The following is a 20,954-nucleotide window of genomic DNA, read 5'->3' as shown; positions in this document are numbered from 1 at the left end:
AGCTGGTAATGGATTTCCTCCAGGGACCTCGGTTGGATAGTCAACTTCAGGAAGAGCCGGCTACAGCCGACTCAGTTCTTGGAATATCTGGGATTCCACTTCGACACAGCGAGAGGTTGTGTCTTCCTTACCGAACCATGCAAACAGAAGCTCAGTAAGCAGATCATAGAAATCTTAGCATTACCAAAGCCCATAGCTTGGCACTGCCTTCAGATACTGGGCCTGATGGTGGTCACTCTGGAAGTCGTTATTTGGGCAAGAGTGCATATGCATCTACTCCAAGATTCTCTTCTCTCCAGGTGGTCCCCACAATGGCATTCTCTGCAGGTTCAGCTCCCCTGGTCATGTGAAATGAGGAGCAGCTTACATTAGTGGCTCCAGGAGGAGGGGGTGCTTTATTTTGTTGCATTTGTCTTAAGTTGAGTTTGTTTTACTTATTGTAGTAATAATTTTAACAATGTAATTTTATCAAAATGTACATCGCTTTGAATCCAGATAAAGCGATTAATCAAATTTTTATTAAACTTGAAACTTGAAACTTATCAAAGAGCATGCTTCTTAGAATCACCTTGATGGTGACATTCATCACCAAAAGCCTGCCTGAGTGGCTGAGGACCCACTGCTGTGGTTGCCCTCTCCAGCATTGGAGACTTTCCTGGCAGGAAAGGTGGTCAGAGTATTCTTCAACAATGTAATTGCGGTAGCTTATGTGAACGGACAGGCACCAGAAGTGCCCCATTGTGCCTAGAGGCACAGATGATGTTCAAGTGGGCAGAAGCTCTCAGGCCCTCTCAGCAGCTCGCATGCCAGGCATATAGAACGTCCATACCGACTTTCTAAGTAAGCATAATCTGGATTTAGGGGACTGGTCCCTGTCCCAAAGAATGTTCAACCTCATTATGCAACACTGGGGAAGACTGGAGATAAATCTCATAACCTCAGCCATGAACATGGAGGCAAATCACGTCTACAGCCGAACCGGGAAGCGCAGATTGGATGCCATGGCTCACAGAGAGTCAACTCTATGTTTCCACCGTGGGTCATGGTGGGCTGGATCATTCAGAGTCTTGAGCCACCAAGGCCCAGTAATACTGGTAGCTCTGAACTGACCTCGTTTTGATATCTAGTGTGAGTGCAAAGAAGTATGTCTCTCAAGCTGCCAGTTCATCCAGGGCTCCTCAGTCAGGACCCAGTTCCCATGGAGTTCTTAGTGCTTTGGTCTTATGCCATGGCTCTTGAGCACATGACACTAATCCATTAATATTACTTGGAGGTAGTCGTGACACTACTTAGAGCAAAAAAGCCTTTAACGTTTGCAGCTTATGCTAAGACCTGGAAGGCTATGGTGCACCGAGTAATAGATAGAGCCTTGTAAGGCACCAATACCTGTGATCCTGGCATTTCTGCAAGCCAGACTAGACAAAGGCCTAGCAGTTGCATCTCTCAAAGTACAGGTGGCAGGCCTCTCGTGCTTTCAGACTCGGGGAGGTAAGCAGTCCCTGGCGTCTCATCTAGAAGTCACTCAGTTCTTGAAGGGGTCGCTCAGGTTGTGCCCTCTATTGCACCGGCCTTCCCCATCATGAGATCTTAATATCATTTTAAGAGCCTCTCTGTCCCTGTATGAGCCTCTGCGAGACGTGTTTCTTTTGGACCTTATGGTCAAGATGGTTTTTCTGGTGGCCATAGTCTCATTGAGGCAAATCTCAGAATTACAGGCTCCTTCAAAGAGCCTTACCTCAGGTTTACAGAGGCTGGTGTTTCACTACGAGCAATACCTTCCTTTCTGCCAAAGATGGTGTCAGCCTTTCATGTCAATCAAGAGATTTGTTTGCCTAAGGGTTCAACTAAACAAGACAGGATTTTGCAAAGGCTGGATGTGCGAAGAGTTCTACTTCACGACTTAGAAAGGACCAATGAGTCACATCTATCTGACTATCCTTTTGTGCTGACCAGCCAAACAAGACGAGGCAGACCAGCTTTCAATTGCCAGATGGGATTTACATGGCAATTTTTTCCTATGTTGCCTATGGCAAACAGCCACCTATCTCTTTCATGGCACATTTGACTAACAGTGTTGCTGCCTCCTGAGTGGAATCCTGGGCTGTTTCACCCGTTGAAATCTGTAGAGCAGCTACTTAGTCTACTCGCCATACTTTTACCAGATTCTATAGAGTGGATGTGATGGCTCAAGAGGATGCCACATTTGAATTTTCGGTGCTGTGGGCAGATTCATCTGTCCCTCTCTAGACATCTGGCACTGCTTTGGTACGTCAGCTTCAGTGCAGAATCCTGTGTCTTTGCAACAGAATGGAAGATTAGGTTCTTACCTCAGTAATCATACTATAAAGAGAGCAATGTTGGAAATGTTATCTTGAAAACAGCTCTGAGGATTTAGATGAAATGGGGAGAGGTTACTTTTTAGGGTACCAGAAAGTAATTTAGCTAGGTATCGAGTTTGGGAAAATTACATTTTATGTTGAGTTGGTTTTTTTTTAATTTTATTTGGGGGGGGGGGTGGCTTTTGGGGTTTGAAAATAAACCCCAAAATGTATGGAACAGCACCAGAGTGAGGTTTGGAATGCACTGAGAGGCTAAAATAGTAGATGGTGGCAGAAAATGGTCTATCCAGTCTGCCCAACCTGAATCAATTTAAATCTTTAAAATTTTTTCTTCTTAGCTATTTCTGGCTATTGCAACACTAGAATGAGGCTTGAAACACACAAGACTGCTAGAGCAATAGAGTGAGATTTGAAAGGCTTAAAACACAGAGATTTGAAAGGCTTAGAACATAGAGATTTCAACACCTTAGGAAAAAGACAGGAGGAAAGTTTGGCTGATAAAACCAAGAGTTTGGGCACTTCACTTAAAACACACAGTTCACAAACATACAGGAGGGCAATAATGCTGATAAAAGCATGATTTCAAGACACAATTAACATGCTTCCCCAAGTGAAGCTCGGTCTTCCAGGTACTCTTTCTGTTATAAGATGTAGGATTATGTACGGCCCAACCTATGCAGATTTACAATTTGCCTGTTTACTGCCTTGGACATTGCTGGGGTTCATTATGGGATGACTGCTTGTCATTTGGATGAGCATGTAAAAAGAAAAAAAAAAAAAGAAAACGACAGAAGTACTATTTTTGTTGAATCATGGTGGTACTTATGTGTTAGTGCTACTTACTCATAGCAGGTTGGTTCCTGGATACTCCTAAGTTACAAGTTCTTGTTAATTATTCTTTTTTCATGAGTTACAGAGCAGAACAGAAATGTATGTTGTCTCAAGAGGAGTTCCCCATGCCCCTCCTTCCCTTTTCTTCTGTTTCAGTGGAGTTTGATTGCTTTGGTACTAACTGAAGGGGGAGCTATTCTCCACTGGTGAATGGTAAAAGGGAGGAGTTGAAAGATATGAGTGACATCCTTCTGCAAAGTTCATGCCTAGAGGAGAACAGCTTCAGTACAAAATCCTATGTTTTATAACAGAAATAAGATTGCCAAGGTAAAAACCTAATCTTCATTCAGGATGCTATTTATGAATACTGGCAAGAATAAATTTTTTTCCAAGAGAGAACTGAAAATATCCCGCTGCTGCTTATTGATCTACAAGTAATTTGAACTGTTTCTTAAGGATTTATGAAATCTCAAGAGTCTGACATATAGGTGTTACCCTAATGACATATAGGTGTTACCCTAATGACATATTGTTCATAGTCTGAAATGTTTTTATGTAGATGTCACTGAGGAGGTTCCAGCAAGAAGAAAACGAAATTCATCAAATCGCGATGATAGCGAAAAGATTTTTGTAGCACAAATGACTGTATTTGACAAAAACAGGTAAAATTATTCATTGACATCTTCAGTTTATTGAGCAATACAATTTTTGTATTCATAGTAGTATTAAATTGCTGTACATCCTGCTTTACAATTAACTGGTTCTAGAGCAGTGGTCACAAACTTGCGGCCAGCCAGGTACTATTTTGAGGCCCTCGGTATGTTTATCATAATCACAAAAGTAAATTAAGAGTTTTTTGATCATATGTCTCTTTAGCTATAAATTATAATATTATTGTTAACACTTAGCCAAAAGGAAAGATTTATAAACTATAAAGAGTTTTACCTCATGCAAAATGGTCATTTCTTTAATAAGACATTAACTAATTTTTCTGAGGCCCTCCAAGTACCTACAACTCCTAAATGTGGCCCTGCAAAGGGTTTGAGTTTGAGACCACTGTTCTAGAGGGAACAGTGCTTAGGTGAGAGGGGTGGAGCTTAAGTGTCTGAAATAGGAGGCTTGTTACAAGTCCTGGCTGGTAGAAGGAATTAATCCACTTGTCCTGGAATAAAGTGTGAATTTACAAGAAAGATTAGCGAAGGTAAGAACCTAATCTTTCGATTCTATGTCTTTGTAACAGAATGGAAGATTAGATTCTTACCTTGGTAATCTTCTGCCTGTTAAACATAGGATTCTGTACAGCCCGCCCTGTGCAGACTTCTGATTTGCCTGTTTACTGCTTAAGGCATTGCGAGTGTCAATCATGGGACAATGTCTCCTGTTATTTGGAAGAGTAAATATATATGTGTATATATTAAAGCTATTCTTCTTAACTTTTGGGGCCTTTATAGAATAATGCTCATTGCACATAACAGGTTGGTTCCTGGATACTCTCAAGTTGCGAGTTTGTTGATTTATTCTTTTTTTCATGTGTTACAGTAAGAACAGAAATGTATGTTGTCTCCAGGGAAGTTCCCCCTTGCGCCCCTCCTCTTTTCTTCTGTTTCAGTGGAGTTTGATTGCTTTGGTATGAACTGAAGGGAGCTGTTTTCCACTGGTGAAGGAGAGGAGTTGAAAGAAACGAGTGATACCCTTCTTCAAAGTTCATGATCGAGATATGAGCCTAATCTTCCATTAAATGTCCCATTAATTTTCAGTTTGTCAGTTGTGAATATCCTATTTGTGTGCACATACAGGCGTTTACAGTTATTGGATGGAGAATATGAAGTGGCAATGCAGGAAATGGAAGAATGTCCTGTAAGCAAGAAAAGAGCAACCTGGGAAACTATTCTGGATGGGAAGGTATGGATTATCACTGGTATGTCAATGTCAGAATGTACAGCCAAGGGCATAAATCCAATTTTTATCAACAAGCAGGATTGCATCAGGTTACACAAGTGGGTGGTGTCATCCAGTGGGGCTGGGATGCCATAACATTTGCCAAACGGATACAAAAGTAATGCTGTCCCATATTAGAGGCTCTTCACTTTCACTTGTGTTTTGCATGTTTCTTTAAAAAAAAAAAGTGGCTTTGTTTTTACTGAAAATATCCCAAGTGGAGTCAGTATTCAGTCCATATTCTCACTTTGAGAAAAAAATTTAGAACTTTGACATCTATTCACGTGGGCTCAGTTCATAATTCGGTTGACTTCAAACACTGTGGCAGGAAATCTGTGAGCCTGAAAGGACTGCCTAAATCACTACCTCAGTTGCTGTAAGATTATGAGAGTTGCCATCTAGGGACAGACTAAAGGTCCATCAAGCCCAGTATCATGTTTCCAACAGTGGCCAACCCAGGTCATAAGTGCCTTGCAAGATCTCAAAGATTAACACAGATTTTCTAGTGCAATAGGTGTGTCATTCTGGACAGTAGAACTTTCTTCCCATGCTTGCGAGCCATACAGAAGGAATCCATTTCAGGTTTTCGACTCCGCCCCCTTCAGTTTTTCCTTGTGCACGTGAGCTGGAAGGTGTCTTTCTGGTCTGTTCTGTACATTTCTTTATTTGGTATTTTTCACAGTTTTTGTGGCTATTGGTACATCAGAGTTCCCCAGTGCATGGGAAGTCTACCTGTGTGGAGAAGAAGCAGACTTGGATCTGCATCCAGCAGGTTCATCCTTTAGAGGCGTGCTTGGCCAGCCTGCAGAGAACTTTGTGGAGCTCCGGGTCCATACCCATAGTAGCATCACTCACCTCCTGAGCTGCAGGGACTTGAATGCAGGCTGTTAGGCATCCACAAGGAGCTCAGTGGAGATCTTCAGGGTGCTGGCTGCAATTTCGCCTCCCCCCCTTCGCATGTGCTGTTCTACTGGGATTGAGGAGTCCAACTTTGGTCCGACTGGCATCCTGAAGATCTCAGTGTTTGGAGGACTAGTTGATTAAGGCAGGGATTGTTCTCCCAGAACCAGCTACTTCTTATAGTTAGGCAGGCTGCAGCACCTTCAGAGCACGTCACAGTGAGTAAGGCTATTGCAACCTAATCTTATCTAAGACTTAAGTTTGTATACCGCATCATCTCCTATAGGGAGTTTGAATCGGTTAACAAGTGAATATCTGATTAGATAGATAGAATTTGAATTGAAAATGAGATGAGATTAATTAATTAATCCAAGAGTTCCTGCCATCTTCTTATAAATGAGTTCACAATTGATAGCAAGTTAAGATGATATCATATTTCCCCATATATAGGCTGTGGCCTATACATGGGTTTTACAAACCCGTGTATGGGGCGTGGCCTAGTTAAATGGGGCAGCCTATATAAAAAAATTTTAATCATCCCCCCACCCCTGGTACCTTTTTTGGAAGCTGCCTCGCTGACGTGCGGCTCAGGTCTCCAGCGGTACAGAGTAGCCGCGATCTCTTCGGCATCAGGCCTGCCCCCGCACCGCTAGATGAGTGGCTGAGGTCAGTTTGCATAAGTCTCACGAGAGCTGACGGCCATTAAGCGGATGGTGCGGGGACAGGCCGGATGCTGAAGAGATTGCGGCTGCCCTGCACCGCTGGAGTCCCGAGGCTTGCGCCAGTGAGGGGGGCTTACAAAAAAGGTACCAGGGGTGGAGGGGGGTTGAATGGAAAAGCAGGGGAGGTACCGGAAGATAAGCCACAGCTATTACCATGGGGCAGCTTATCTTCCAGTTTTTAAACATAGGCTGCCCTTTTGTGCGGCCTATACATGGGTGCGGCCTATATAGAGGTACTGGCCTATATGTGGGGAAAATACGGTATTCATATTCTCTGAGAAGATTATCTAAGTACTGTTGAAATAAGTTTTTTCATAGACCTACGGAAAGTCTGAAGAGAAGTAAGTGTTCTAATACACTGTTCTTCAACCGCCGGTCCGCAGAGGGCCGGCGAGATTGACCCGGTTAAATTTCCTGTCGGCCATCTCTTCTTTCCCTTCCAGGGCTGATTTTAGGATCGGCTGCAGTACTGCTTCAACGGACAGCAAAAAGAAACACAGAAACCGCAGGCCTTTTCCTCTTGCCTGCATCGCTATAGGCTCTGCCGATCCTGATCCCGCCCCCCTCTGAAGTGACTTCCTGTGTTTGAGGGGCAGGATTAAGACTGGTAGAGCTTGTAGCGAATAACAATGCAGGCAAGAGGAAAGGTCCCGCAGCTTCTGTCTTCGTTCTAGCCATCTTATTTAGCGGGACCACAATTGAAGGCAGGGCTGATAGCACTTAAGTTCGGGAGAGACATCCCTAAGCCCCATGGAATGGGTGGCTCCCCTGCCACTGCAGTTCAGTGCTTGTCTGAGGCAAGTACCAGCGAGCAAGAGAGGCAGACAGCAGCATTATTGGGCTTAACTCTGAATGAAGAACAAGCCTTTCAAGTTGCTTCCAGACTATAGAGTTGCGCGGGGACAGAAATCCCACCCGTCCCCGCCAAAGTCCCACCCGTCCCCGTGAGGAATCCCTCCATCCCCGCCCATCCTTATAAACTACAGAAATAGTTATTTCATTTAATTATGCTACTGAATGAAAGGCTCTGGTAGAAACCCATTTAAAAATAAGCAAAAAGACTTTATTAATTTGGAAATATTAATTGGGAAGAATACATACTTTGTAAATGGGTTTCTACCAGAGCCTCTAATGTTTATAAATTTTTGTCAACACAACTAATATACTACTTAATCCTGAAGCAAAAAAAAAAGAATTTTTTTCCTACCTTTGTTGCCTGGTTTCTGCTTTCCTCATGTTCTCATTCAATTCCTTCCATCCACTGTCTTGCTTCTCGCTGCGTCTTCCATTTGCTCTGTTACTGTGCCTCTCCCTTTCTCTCCCCTCCCAAATTGGTCTGGCACCCATCTTCTTCCCTCCGCTCCCCCCATAGTCTGGCATCTCTGTCTTCTTCCCTGCTAGCGCCTTCTCCCCATTCTCTCTTCCCCATTGCCTTTCAGCGTCCTTCTCCCCCCCATCTTCCCCATGTCCTGTCAGGCAGCATCCTTCTCCCCCCTCTGTCTTTCACATGTGCTTTCAGTGTCCTTCTCCCCCCCCCCGTCTTCCCATGTCCTTTCAGCGTCCTCCCCCCGTCTTCCCATGTCTTTTCAGCGTCCTTCTCCCCCCCGTCTTCCCATGTCCTTTCAGCGTCCTCCCCCCGTCTTCCAATGTCCTTTCAGCGTCCTTCTCCCCCCGTCTTCCCATGTCCTTTCAGCGTCCTTCTCCCCCCCGTCTTCCCATGTCCTTTCAGCGTCCTTCTCCCCCCCGTCTTCCCATGTCCTTTCAGCGTCCTTCTCCCCCCGTCTTCCCATGTCCTTTCAGCGTCCTTCTCCCCCCGTCTTCCCATGTCCTTTCAGCGTCCTTCTCCCCCGTCTTCCCATGTCCTTTCAGCGTCCTTCTCCCCCGTCTTCCCATTTCTTTTCAGCGTCCTTCTCCCCCGTCTTCCCATTTCCTTTCAGCGTCCTTCTCCCCCGTCTTCCCATGTCCTTTCAGCGTCCTCCCCCCATCTTCCCATGTCCTTTCAGCGTCCTCCCCCCGTCTTCCCATGTCTTTTCAGCGTCCTTCTCCCCCCCGTCTTCCCATGTCCTTTCAGCGTCCTCCCCTCGTCTTCCCATGTCCTTTCAGCGTCCTTCTCCCCCGTCTTCCCATGTCCTTTCAGCATCCTTCTCCCCCCCGTCTTCCCATGTCCTTTCAGCGTCCTTCTCCCACCGTCTTCCCATGTCCTTTCAGCGTCCTTCTCCCCCCGTCTTCCCATGTCCTTACAGCGTCCTTCTCCCCCGTCTTCCCATGTCCTTTCAGCGTCCTTCTCCCCCTCCCCCGTCTTCCCATGTCTTTTCAGCGTCCTCCCCCCCGTCTTCCCATGTCCTTTCAGCGTCCTTCTCCCCCCGTCTTCCCATGTCCTTTCAGCGTTCTTCTCCCCCTCCCCCGTCTTCCCGTGTCCTTTCAGCATCCTTCTCACCCATCTTCCCATGTCCTTTCAGCGTCCTTCACCCCCCGTCTTCCCATGTCCTTTCAGCGTCCTTCTCCCCCCTTTTCTTCCCATGTCCTTTCAGCGTCCTTCTCCCCCCCTTTGTCTTCCCATGTCCTTTCAGCGTCCTTCTCCACCCCTTTGTCTTCCCATGTCCTTTCAGCGTCCTTCCCCACCCCTTTGTCTTCCCCATGTCCTTTCAGCGTCCTTCTCCACCCCTTTGTCTTCCCCATGTCCTTTCAGCATCCTTCTCCACCCCTTTGTCTTCCCATGTCCTTTCAGCGTCCTTCTCCACCCCTTTGTCTTCCCCATGTCCTTTCAGCGTCCTTCTCCACCCCTTTGTCTTCCCCATGTTCTTTCAGCGTCCTTCTCCACCCCTTTGTATTCCCCATGTCCTTTCAGCGTCCTTCTCCACCCCTTTGTCTTCCCCATGTGCTTTCAGCGTCCTTCTCCCCCTATGTCTTCCCCATGTGCTTTCAGCGTCCTTCTCCCCCCTATGTCTTCCCCATGTGCTTTCAGCGTCCTCCCCCCTATGTCTTCCCCATGTCCTTTCAGCGTCCTTCTCCCCCCTCCAGTCTTCCCCATGTCCTTTCAGCGTCCTTCTCCACCCCTTTATCTTCCCCATGTCCTTTCAGCGTCCTTCTCCACCCCTTTGTCTTCCCCATGTCCTTTCAGCGTCCTTCTCCACCCCTTTGTCTTCTCCATGTGCTTTCAGCGTCCTTCTCCCCCCTATGTCTTCCCCATGTGCTTTCAGCGTCCTTCTCCCCCCTATGTCTTCCCCATGTGCTTTCAGCGTCCTTCACCCCCTATGTCTTCCCCATGTGCTTTCAGCGTCCTTCTCCCCCCTCCAGTCTTCCCCATGTCCTTTCAGCGTCCTTCTCCACACCTTTGTCTTCCCCATGTCCTTTCAGCGTCCTTCTCCACCCCTTTGTCTTCCCATGTCCTTTCAGCGTCCTTCTCCACCCCTTTGTCTTCCCCATGTCCTTTCAGCGTCCTTCTCCACCCCTTTGTCTTCCCCATGTCCTTTCAGCGTCCTTCTCCACCCCTTTGTCTTCCCCATGTCCTTACAGCGTCCTTCTCCACCCCTTTGTCTTCCCCATGTCATTTAAGCGTCCTTCTCCACCCCTTTGTCTTCCCCATGTGCTTTCAGCGTCCTTCTCCACCCCTTTGTCTTCCCCATGTGCTTTCAGCGTCCTTCTCCCCCCTATGTCTTCCCCATGTGCTTTCAGCGTCCTTCTCCCCCCTATGTCTTCCCCATGTGCTTTCAGCGTCCTTCTCCCCCCCTCCAGTCTTCCCCATGTCCTTTCAGCGTCCTTCTCCACCCCTTTGTCTTCCCCATGTCCTTTCAGCGTCCTTCTCCACCCCTTTGTCTTCTCCATGTGCTTTCAGTGTCCTCCCCCTCTGTCTTTCACATGTGCTTTCAGTGTCCTTGTCCCCCCTGTCTTCCCCATGTCCTTTCAGCGTCCTTATCCCCCCCGTCTTCCCATGTCCTTTCAGCGTCCTCCCCCCGTCTTCCCATGTCCTTTCAGCGTCCTCCCCCCGTCTTCCCATGTCCTTTCAGCGTCCTCCCCCCGTCTTCCCATGTCCTTTCAGCGTCCTTCTCCCCCGTCTTCCCATGTCCTTTCAGCGTCCTCCCCCCCGTCTTCCCATGTCCTTTCAGCGTACTTCTCCCCCCGTCTTCCCATGTCCTTTCAGCGTACTTCTCCCCCCGTCTTCCCATGTCCTTTCAGCGTCCTTCTCCCCCGTCTTCCCATGTCCTTTCAGCGTCCTTCTCCCCCTCCCCCGTCTTCCCATGTCCTTTCAGCGTCCTCCCCCTGTCTTCCCATGTCCTTTCAGCGTCCTTCTCCCCCCGTCTTCCCATGTCCTTTCAGTGTTCTTCTCCCCCTCCCCCGTCTTCCCGTGTCCTTTCAGCGTCCTTCTCACCCGTCTTCCCATGTCCTTTCAGCGTCCTTCTCCCCCCGTCTTCCCATGTCCTTTCAGCGTCCTTCTCCCCCCTTTTCTTCCCATGTCCTTTCAACGTCCTTCTCCACCCCTTTGTCTTCCCATGTCCTTTCAGCGTCCTTCTCCCCCCGTCTTCCCATGTCCTTTCAGCGTCCTTCTCCCCCCTTTTCTTCCCATGTCCATTCAACGTCCTTCTCCACCCCTTTGTCTTCCCATGTCCTTTCAGCGTCCTTCTCCACCCCTTTGTCTTCCCATGTCCTTTCAGCGTCCTTCTCCACCCCTTTGTCTTCCCTATGTCCTTTCAGCATCCTTCTCCACCCCTTTGTCTTCCCTATGTCCTTTCAGCATCCTTCTCCACCCCTTTGTCTTCCCCATGTCCTTTCAGCGTCCTTCTCCACCCCTTTGTCTTCCCATGTCCTTTCAGCGTCCTTCACCCCTTTGTCTTCCCCATGTCCTTTCAGCGTCCTTCTCCACCCCTTTGTCTTCCCCATGTTCTTTCAGCGTCCTTCTCCACCCCTTTGTCTTCCCCATGTCCTTTCAGCGTCCTTCTCCACCCCTTTGTCTTCCCCATGTCCTTTCAGCGTCCTTCTCCACCCCTTTGTCTTCCCCATGTCCTTTCAGCGTCCTTCTCCCCCCTATGTCTTCCCCATGTGCTTTCAGCGTCCTTCTCCCCCCTATATCTTCCCCATGTGCTTTCAGCGTCCTTCTCCCCCCTCCAGTCTTCCCCATGTACTTTCAGCGTCCTTCTCCACCCCTTTGTCTTCCCCATGTGCTTTCAGCGTCCTTCTCCACCCCTTTGTCTTCCCCATGTCCTTTCAGCGTCCTTCTCCACCCCTTTGTCTTCTCCATGTGCTTTCAGCGTCCTTCTCCCCCCTATGTCTTCCCCATGTGCTTTCAGCGTCCTTCTCCCCCCTCCAGTCTTCCCCATGTCCTTTCAGCGTCCTTCTCCACCCCTTTGTCTTCCCCATGACCTTTCAGCGTCCTTCTCCACCCCTTTGTCTTCCCCATGTCCTTTCAGCATCCTTCTCCACCCCTTTGTCTTCCCCATGTGCTTTCAGCGTCCTTCTCCACCCCTTTGTCTTCCCCATGTCCTTTCAGCATCCTTCTCCACCCCTTTGTCTTCCCCATGTGCTTTCAGCGTCCTTCTTCCTCCTATGTCTTCCCCATGTCCTTTCAGCGTCCTTCTCCACCCCTTTGTCTTCCCCATGTCCTTTCAGCGTCCTTCTCCACCCCTTTGTCTTTCCCAGTGCTTTCAGCGGCCTACTCCCACCTCAGTTTTACCCATTTCCCTTAAGCGTCTTTTCTTCTCCACTCCACCTTTCTCCCTCCCTGCCCCTTACCTTTGTGGTGCTTCCCCTCCCTACCGACAACAGAACAGGCCCGGTCGGACAAACCTACCTGTCCTGTAGCCGCGAATCTAAATTACCTTCTTACAGCAGCTGGAGTATTGAAGCTGCTGTAAGAAGATAATTTAGATTCACGGCTACAGGGCAGGGAGGTTTGTCGGCCGGGCCTGTTGGTCGGTCGGTCGGGGGAAGTGCCAAAAGGGTAAGGGGACCTGACCGGCTGTGTACACTCCCCCCCATGGCTGCACCCGGGGCGGACCGCCCCCTGTCTTTGGTACGCCATTGCCTTCTCCCTACCTGCCCTGCTGCACACAGCCAACCGGAAGTCTTCCTGATGTCAGCGCTGATGTCGGAGGAAGGGAGGGCTTTGCTTAAGCCCTCTCTCCGACGTCAGCACTGACAACGGGAAGACTTCCGTTCGGCTGTTTGCTACAGCAGGGCAGGTAAGAAGAAAGAGACTAGCCTCGCGGCTCGAGTGCGATCCAACCCTGCAGGAACCCCACGACCCTCGGAGGCGTCCCCACGGGATCCCCGTGACCCAAAGGGGGAACTCGCGGGATCCCCGTCGTCTCCGTTCCCATGCAGCTCTCTATTCCAGACTTCTGGGCAAGGGGAACTGTAAGTAAACTGATGCGAGTTAAGAACCAGGTTGCTTCCGATTTAGTGTCAGTTATGGTGAGACCAGCCATTGTGACACTGGAGTCACTCTGGGCCAGCAGCCAAGAGAGAGAATAAGAGATGCTGGATTTTCACATGTTGTGGGAAGGGGATGGTAGACCTGGGGGGGATTGGTGTGACAGAAGGGAGATGGTGGATCCCCTTGGGGGAGGATAATTATTGGAATTAGGTGGGATTTGTAAGAATATGGACACAGACAGATGCTCACAGTCCAACCTCGATGAGATACTAATAAACCCCACAATGGAAGAAGCCATAACTGCTGACAGAACCTGGACCAACTTCCCAACAGTACAATGGACTGACTTGGACCGACTCTACAAAAAATACAGCCAAGCCTCATGTGATCTGAATAACTGCCCCTCATATCTACTAATGAATGCTACCCCTAATTTCAAAACTAACCTAATGCAATGGATACAAATCACACTCAGAGAAGGCCAATTCCCACCAGAACTAGGCGAGATCTTAATCACCCCTCTATTGAAAGATCGTAAAGGCCCAATTGACTCTCCCTCTAACTATAGACTCATTGCCTCAATCCCATTATACGTTAAAATAATAGAAGGTCTTGTTGCACAATATCTCACAAATTACCTGGAAAACCATAACTTACCCCATCCCTCACAATCAGGATTCAGAACAAACCATAGCACAGAGACATTACTAGCAACACTACTGGATACAGCCTGACAATACCTCAGTAAAGGAAGTAGGATACTAATTATCCAACTAGATCTTTCTGCTGCATTTGACCTAGTAGATCACACCATACTACTCCAGATAATAGATGCCATAGGGATCTCAGGTGGGGTATACAACTGGATCCAAGGTTTTCTTAAAACAAGAACCTATAGAGTAAAGTCTAACGATCTCAAATCAGCCCCATGGTCTAACCCCTGTGGAGTCCCACAAGGGTCACCACTATCGCCCATCCTCTTCAATCTATTCATATCCTCCCTTGGTACCACTCTAGATACCCTAAATGTAATATCATTCAGTTACGCAGACCTCATAACCATTCTGCTCCCCTTCGATAACCAAGACCCCAACTCAACAGGACACCTGGAAACAACTCTGAAAGCAGTGGAAAAATGGATGACAAGCCACAAATTGAAGCTTAACTCGGATAAAACAAAATTCTTACTACTTGAAAAGGACAAAAACCCTTCCATAACAGAATTGGTAATAAATGTAACCAAATATCCAATACAGACATCTCTTAAAATCCTTGGAGTATTGATAGATAGATGCTGCTCAATGCAGACTCAAATCAACAAAACAACACAAAAAGCATTCTTCACCATGCGTAACCTACGAAAAATAAGAAAATTCTTCAACAAAGAACAATACAGGATCATAGTCCAATCCTTTGTACTAGGACTATTGGACTACTGCAACATCCTCTACCTACCTTGTCCAATAAACTTAATTAAACAACTACAGTCCGTTCAGAACACAGCTCTCAGGCTAATCTATTCACTCGGAAAATTTGACCACATCACCAATGCCTACCTAGACTCACACTGGCTACCCATACAAGCCAGAATCCAATTCAAATTATTCATTCTATTATACAAAGTAATAAACGGAACTGCGCCTACCTACCTAAACAATCGCCTAAATCGAAACCTTTTACCCAGAATTAGGAGAACCCAGACACCATTCTCCTACCCAGTACTCAAAGGTACCCAACGCAAAAAACTATATGACAGCCTCCTAGCTACTAAAGCAGCAAAACTTGACCCCTCCATATCCAACCTATTGTCTACAACAACAGACTATAAAGCATTCCGAAAAGAAATAAAAACACTACAATTCAAAAAACATATTCGGTTAACCTAACCTAACATGAATCCCATCATGCTGGAATCTTCTTCTCTATGTCACAAAATAACCTGAAACCTCACTATGTAACTTGAAACCAACTACCTTCCAATGTAATGTAATTTCATGGAAATGTCCAACTTTCTTCCAATGTATCTTCCTGGAAATGTCCAGCTATCTTCCAATGTAATGTAACTTCCTGGAAATGTCCAGCTATCTCCCAATGTAATGTAACTTCCTGGAAATGCCCAGTTGTCTTCCAATGTAATTCGCTTAGAACCGCAAGATACAAGCGGAATAGAAATCCATAATGTAATGTAATGCTGGACCTTACAGGGGGCAGAGAGACATGGAAAATGCTGAACAGGAGGAGGGTGGAGTATGAAGACAGAAGTAAGATGTTGGACATGGGTAGAGGGAGTAGGGAGACAGGGGATATGCTGGACATAGTGAAGGGGGAAATAGGGAGACAAGGAGAAGAAGCTGAATAAGGAATGGAGGGAGTAGGGTGATGGAAGGTATCTGCTGGATTAAGATGGGGAAAAGAGGGGAGGTACTGGAATACGTTCAATATAAAATCATAACTGAGGCGTGCAGATGGGATCAGATGGTTTGTGGGGACTGAGCTTGCGGAGACGAGGCGGAAATGTGTTTTTCTTATTTCAGTCTTAGTAGTTTGCCGGTCCACAAAATAATTCTTTTATTTCTGCCGGTTGAAAAACACTGTTCTAATAGAACACACATGTCAAACACAAGGCGTGGGGGCCGAATCCAGCCCAACTGGCCATTTTATGTGGCCCATGGTGACTGTAGCACATCTTAAGCGCCTGACTGTGCAGCCCCAGTGGCGCTCCAAACACCTGAAAGCACTGCCCCACTCCCAGCGGTGCTCTAAGCTCCTCACCATGCTTCCTCATCCTAATCCAGCCACGCCTGAAAAATGGGCTCTTGTACCTGTTTTCTCCGTGGCCCATGAGAGGGCAAATACTTCAAAAATAGCAAACAACCTAGGGAGGGTGGTCCTTGTAGCAACAGATTGGCCAAGCAAACTGTGGTGCGCAGACCTAATGTGTCTTTGGAGGGACTAGGGTCTCAGACTGCAGGTACAGCCCGAAATTCTATCTTAAGAGTCCAGTGTTCATAGAAGATCTGGATATCTTTGGTCTTGCAGCATGTTTCCTGAGCATTTGGTGTTAGAGCGCAAAGGATATTTAGAAGTAGTCATTGCTACTCTCCTCAGAGCCAAGAAGCCTTCTATGGTCTCCGCTTACGCTAAGGTATGGGAGATGTTTCAGAACTGGTGCACAAAAGAGAAGGCTTTTAGTGCTCCGATCATAGTGGTGCTAGCTTTCCTCCAAGCAGGTCTCAACAAAGGCTTCTTAGTGGCATCTCTCAGGGTCCAAATGGTGGGCCTCTTGTGCTTTAGAGCCCATGGATACAAAATTCCCTTGGCTTCTCATCCAGACATAGCCAGATTCCTAAAGGGGACACTAATTCTGAGATAATCGTTCATGCTATTCAAGAAATCCTTGAAGACAAACTAACACTGCAAGACTCATCCCAGTTTTCTGAAGCAACCCGCTCTACTCTTAAATTCCTCTGGAAATGGCCAGATAACTCCTTTTGTAATCCGCTTTGAACCGCAAGGTAATGGCAGAATATAAATCACTAATGTAATGTAATAACTGCTAAAACAACTGGTTTTACATGACCTCAGTGGTTTTACATGACCTCAGTCAAAATCCTTATGAGCCTATTGAAGAGGCGTCCTTGGATCATATCATCAAGACCATTTTCCTCGTGCCCATTATATCAGCAAGATAAGTCTTGCAGCTGGATTCCCTGTTGTGCAGAGAGCTCTTCCTCAAGATCATGGAGGTGGGAATTTCCTTGCATATGGTCCCGTCCTTTTTGCCAAAGGTTGTTTCACGTTTCATATCAATCAAGATTGCGTGTGTTCCAGACCACAGGATCAAAGATTAAGGACTGGATTCTAAGAGAGCTGGATGTGAGGAGAGTCCTCCTATTTTATCTAGAGCACAGTTCTTCAACCGCCGGTCCGTGGACCGGTGGCGGTCCGCAGGAAATTTTTGCTGGTCCGCGCAGGGCCGGGAAGATCAACATCCGAAGTCTGCGCTGGGACGGAGTGATCTTGGGGAGCCTCCGACAGTGGCTTTCTCCCCTCTCTGCAGCTCTCCTTTACTTCCCAGCGCAGCGATTCACGAAGGCAGCCTCGGGGCTTTTGCTGAGTCGCGGCTCCCTCTGATGATGCAACTTCCTCTTTCCTCAGAGGTGGCGCGACACAACAAAGGAGCCGAGGCTGCCTTCGTGAATCGCTGCGCTGGGAAGTAAGAAGAGCTGTTGGGAGGGGAGAAAACCACTATCAGAGTCTGGGAAGCTGCTGGGCAGGGGAAAAAAGGGACAGCTGCTACTGGAGAGGGAGAAGGAGAGATGCTTCTGGGAGGGGAGGAGGGAAAGGAATCTGGGAAACTGCTGGGCAGGGAAAAAAAGGGTCAGCTGCTACTGGAGAGGGAGAAGGAGAGATGCTTCTGGGAGGGGAGGAGGGAAAGGAATCTGGGAAGCTGCTGGGCAGGGAAAAAAAGGGACAGCTGCTACTATAGAGGGAGAAGGAGAGATGCTTCTGGGAGGGGAGGAGGGAAAGGAATCTGGGAAGCTGCTGGGCAAGGAAAAAAAGGGACAGCTGCTACTGGAGAGGGAGAAGGAGAGATGCTTTTGGGAGGGGAGGAGGGAAAGGTATCTGGGAAGCTGCTGGGCAAAGAAAAAAAAGGGACAGCTGCTACTGCAGAAGGAGAAGGAGAGATGCTTCTGGGAGGGGAGGAGAGAAAGGAATCTGGGAAGCTGCTGGGCAAGGAAAAAAAGGGACAGCTGCTACTGGAGAGGGAGAAGGAGAGATGCTTCTGGGATGGGAGGAGGGAAAGGGATCTGGGAAGCTGCTGGGCAAGGAAAAAAAGGAACAGCTGCTACTGGAGAAGGAGAGATGCTTCTGAGAAGGGAGGAGGGAAAGGGATCTGGGAAGCTGCTGGGCAAGGAAAAAAAAGGGACAGCTGCTACTGGAGAGGGAAAAGGAGAGATGCTGCTGGGAGGGGAGAAAGGGAAGAGAGTTACTGCTGGACAGGAGGAGGAGGGAAGGGAGAATGAAAAAAGGAAGGAAACAGCTGGCAGAGAGATTAGAGGAGGGGAAGGGGAGACACAGGCATGAGAAAGTAGAGAGATTGATGATAGGAAGGGGTCAGCAGAAAAATAAGCAGAGAGGGACAACGATGATAGATCTGGTGTAGGAGAGATAAAAATGAAGAGCAGTGAAGCTGGAATGAATCATGTAAAAAGGAGAGAGGGGGCACAAGCTGGATGGAAAGGGGAGAGGGGCATAGAAAGAAGACAGATACCATATGGAAGGGGGAGAGGACAGACAGTGGATGGAAGGGGCAGATGCTGGATTGAAGAGACAGAGAGGGCAGACGCTGGAAGGAAGAGAGTGAAAAGAAGATTGAAAGCAGAAACCAGAGACGACAAAAGGTAGAAAAAAATAATTTTATTTCTATTTTGTGATTAGAATATATCAGATTTGAAATATATATCCTGCTAGAGCTGGTGTTAGATATAACTGGGGACTGCAAAACCCAGGCAGTGCTTCTTTAGCTTCCAGCTGGCTTAGGGCACTCTCTGACCAGGGGCAGTTGCCCTAGTTGCACTCCCCTAAAACTATTCCTGTCATGTGTGACTGCAGTATTCTGTTAGCATAATATTTCTGTGTAGCATTCTGTAATAATTTGGCTTGTTCAGTTTTCTTGATAGTAGAAGGGATATATGTGAAGAGGAGGGGAGACAGGGGTTTTGTTGATCCTGCTCTGAATTATTTGTATTTATAAAATGACAATTGTACAGAATATTGTTTCTTTTTATACTTTAATAAAATACATTCAATATAAAATCATAACTGAGGCTTGTGTGGATGGGATCAGATGATTTGTGGGGACCGAGCTCGCGGAGATGGGGCGGAAATGGGGTTTTTAAATTTTAGTTCTAGTAGTTTGCCGGTCCACAAAATAATTCTTTTTTTTCTGCCGGTCCACGGGTGTAAAAAGGTTGAAGAACACTGATCTAGAGGGTCACCGTCAGTGTTCCCTCTAAGCGGGCGGGTGTTGTGAGCAAACTTTTTTCACTGTGAGCTAAAAATATCGGGCGCCAGCAAGTTATGAGCCAAATAAATATGTTGTCAAAGTTGCTGATACATGAGGACGAGGTATTCAAAGGAATTTTAGGCCTACACGCTAAATTAAATAACGTTAAATAATATTTTTAAGAACACAGAAATTGTAGGGATGAAATGATATCTTAATAAATGTTTTACAACAAATGTAGTTATGTCTGTTACATCCATATGTGTAAACTGTAAATTAAAAACAGTCCAGAAGACAATACGTTTGATGCTTTCAATTTCTAGACCAGTGTTTTTCAACCTTTTTTGGGCAAAGGCACACTTGTTTCATGAAAAAAATCACGAGGCACACCACCATTAGAAAATGTTAAAAAATTTAACTCTGCCTATATTGACTATATATAAAGTAATTCTCTTGAATAGGAATCAAATAAACACAAAGAAAGTATTTTATAATTACTTTATTATGAAATAAAAATTATAAAATACTTTATTCAGTGCGAAACCTGGGCCTGTTTGGCTGAACACAAAGCTGATATTCTGGCTGGAATGGAAGAAAGACACACACGTAGCTCTTCGTCAACAGCTCTCAGTCTCTCTCTGTATTTGGTTTTTATAGCATACAAAAATAGACAAATATACCCTCCATCCTTTTTATTAAACCACAATAGCAGTTTTTAGCGCAGGGAGCTGCGCTGAATGCCCAGCACTGCTCTTGACGCTCATAGGCTCCCTGCGCTAAAAACCACTATTGCGGTTTAGTAAAAGGGGACCATATTGTAAAATATAGACAGCAGATATAAATTCAGAACTGTGCATAGTAAGTGAAGGGAAGTTTTCATCTCTGGGAATTTACCCAGTTAACTATTAAGTTATTTGGGCAAATTCCTTTGAAAACTGTGGTAATACTGCCTCCACTTTGCTAAATTTAAAATAAAATCATTTTTCCTACCTTGTCTGGTGATTTCTGGTTGCACTTTCTTCTTCTGACTGTGCATCCAATCTTTCTTCCCTTCTATCAGCCTGTATGCTTTCTCTCCTCCACACCTCATTCCCTCCCCCAACTTTTTCTTCCTCTCTCCCTGACCTTTCTTTCTTTTTTTCTGTTTCTCTTCTTTCCTTCTGTTTCCCTGCCTGCCCCCTTTCTTTCTTTCTCCCAGCCTCCTGTCCAGCAGTAACTCTCTTCCCTTCCTCCCCTCCCAGCAGCATCTCTCCGTCTCCCTCTCCAGTAGCAGCTGTCCCTTTTTTTTCCTTGCCCAGCAGCTTCCCAGATTCCTTTCCCTCCTCCCCTCCCAGAAGCATCTCTCCGTCTCCTTCTCCCTCTCCAGTAGCAGCTGTCCCTTTTTTTTCCTAGCCCAGCAGCTTCCCAGATTCCTTTCCCTCCTCCCCTCCCAGAAGCATCTCTCCTTCTTCTCCTTATCCAGTAGCAGCTGTCCCTTTTTTTCCTGGCCCAGCAGCTTCCCAGATTCCTTTCCCTCCTCCCCTCCCAGAAGCATCTCTCCGTCTCCTTCTCCCTCTCCAGTAGCAGCTGTCCCTTTTTTTCCTAGCCCAGCAGCTTCCCAGATTCCTTTCCCTCCTCCCCTCCCAGAAGCATCTCTCCTTCTTCTCCTTATCCAGTAGCAGCTGTCCCTTTTTTTCCTTGCCCAGCAGCTTCCCAGATTCCTTTCCCTCCTCCCCTCCATGAAGCATCTCTCCTTCTTCTCCCTCTCCAGTAGCAGCTGTCCTTTTTTTTCCTGGCCCAGCAGCTTCCCAGATTCCTTTCCCTCCTCCCCTCCCAGATGCATCTCTCCTTCTCCTTCTCCCTCT

General features: G+C 47.0%; 1 protein-coding gene across 2 annotated transcripts in view; it reads left to right on the top strand.

The window, feature by feature from the left end:
- Positions 1 to 20,954, top strand: part of SUZ12 (SUZ12 polycomb repressive complex 2 subunit) — a 214,702-nt gene that overhangs the window by 106,184 nt on the left and 87,564 nt on the right. For both annotated transcript variants that reach the window (XM_033960806.1, XM_033960807.1), the window contains 2 exons: positions 3,730 to 3,832; positions 4,967 to 5,072. In XM_033960806.1, the coding sequence (XP_033816697.1) occupies positions 3,730 to 3,832; positions 4,967 to 5,072 (209 nt within the window). The remainder of the gene's footprint in view (positions 1 to 3,729; positions 3,833 to 4,966; positions 5,073 to 20,954) is intronic.

Source organism: Geotrypetes seraphini, chromosome 10 (genome assembly GCF_902459505.1).
Source record: "Geotrypetes seraphini chromosome 10, aGeoSer1.1, whole genome shotgun sequence".
NCBI classification, from domain to species: domain Eukaryota; kingdom Metazoa; phylum Chordata; class Amphibia; order Gymnophiona; family Dermophiidae; genus Geotrypetes; species Geotrypetes seraphini.
Note: the sequence above shows the minus strand (reverse complement) of the source record. Positions and strands in the feature narration are given on the sequence as shown.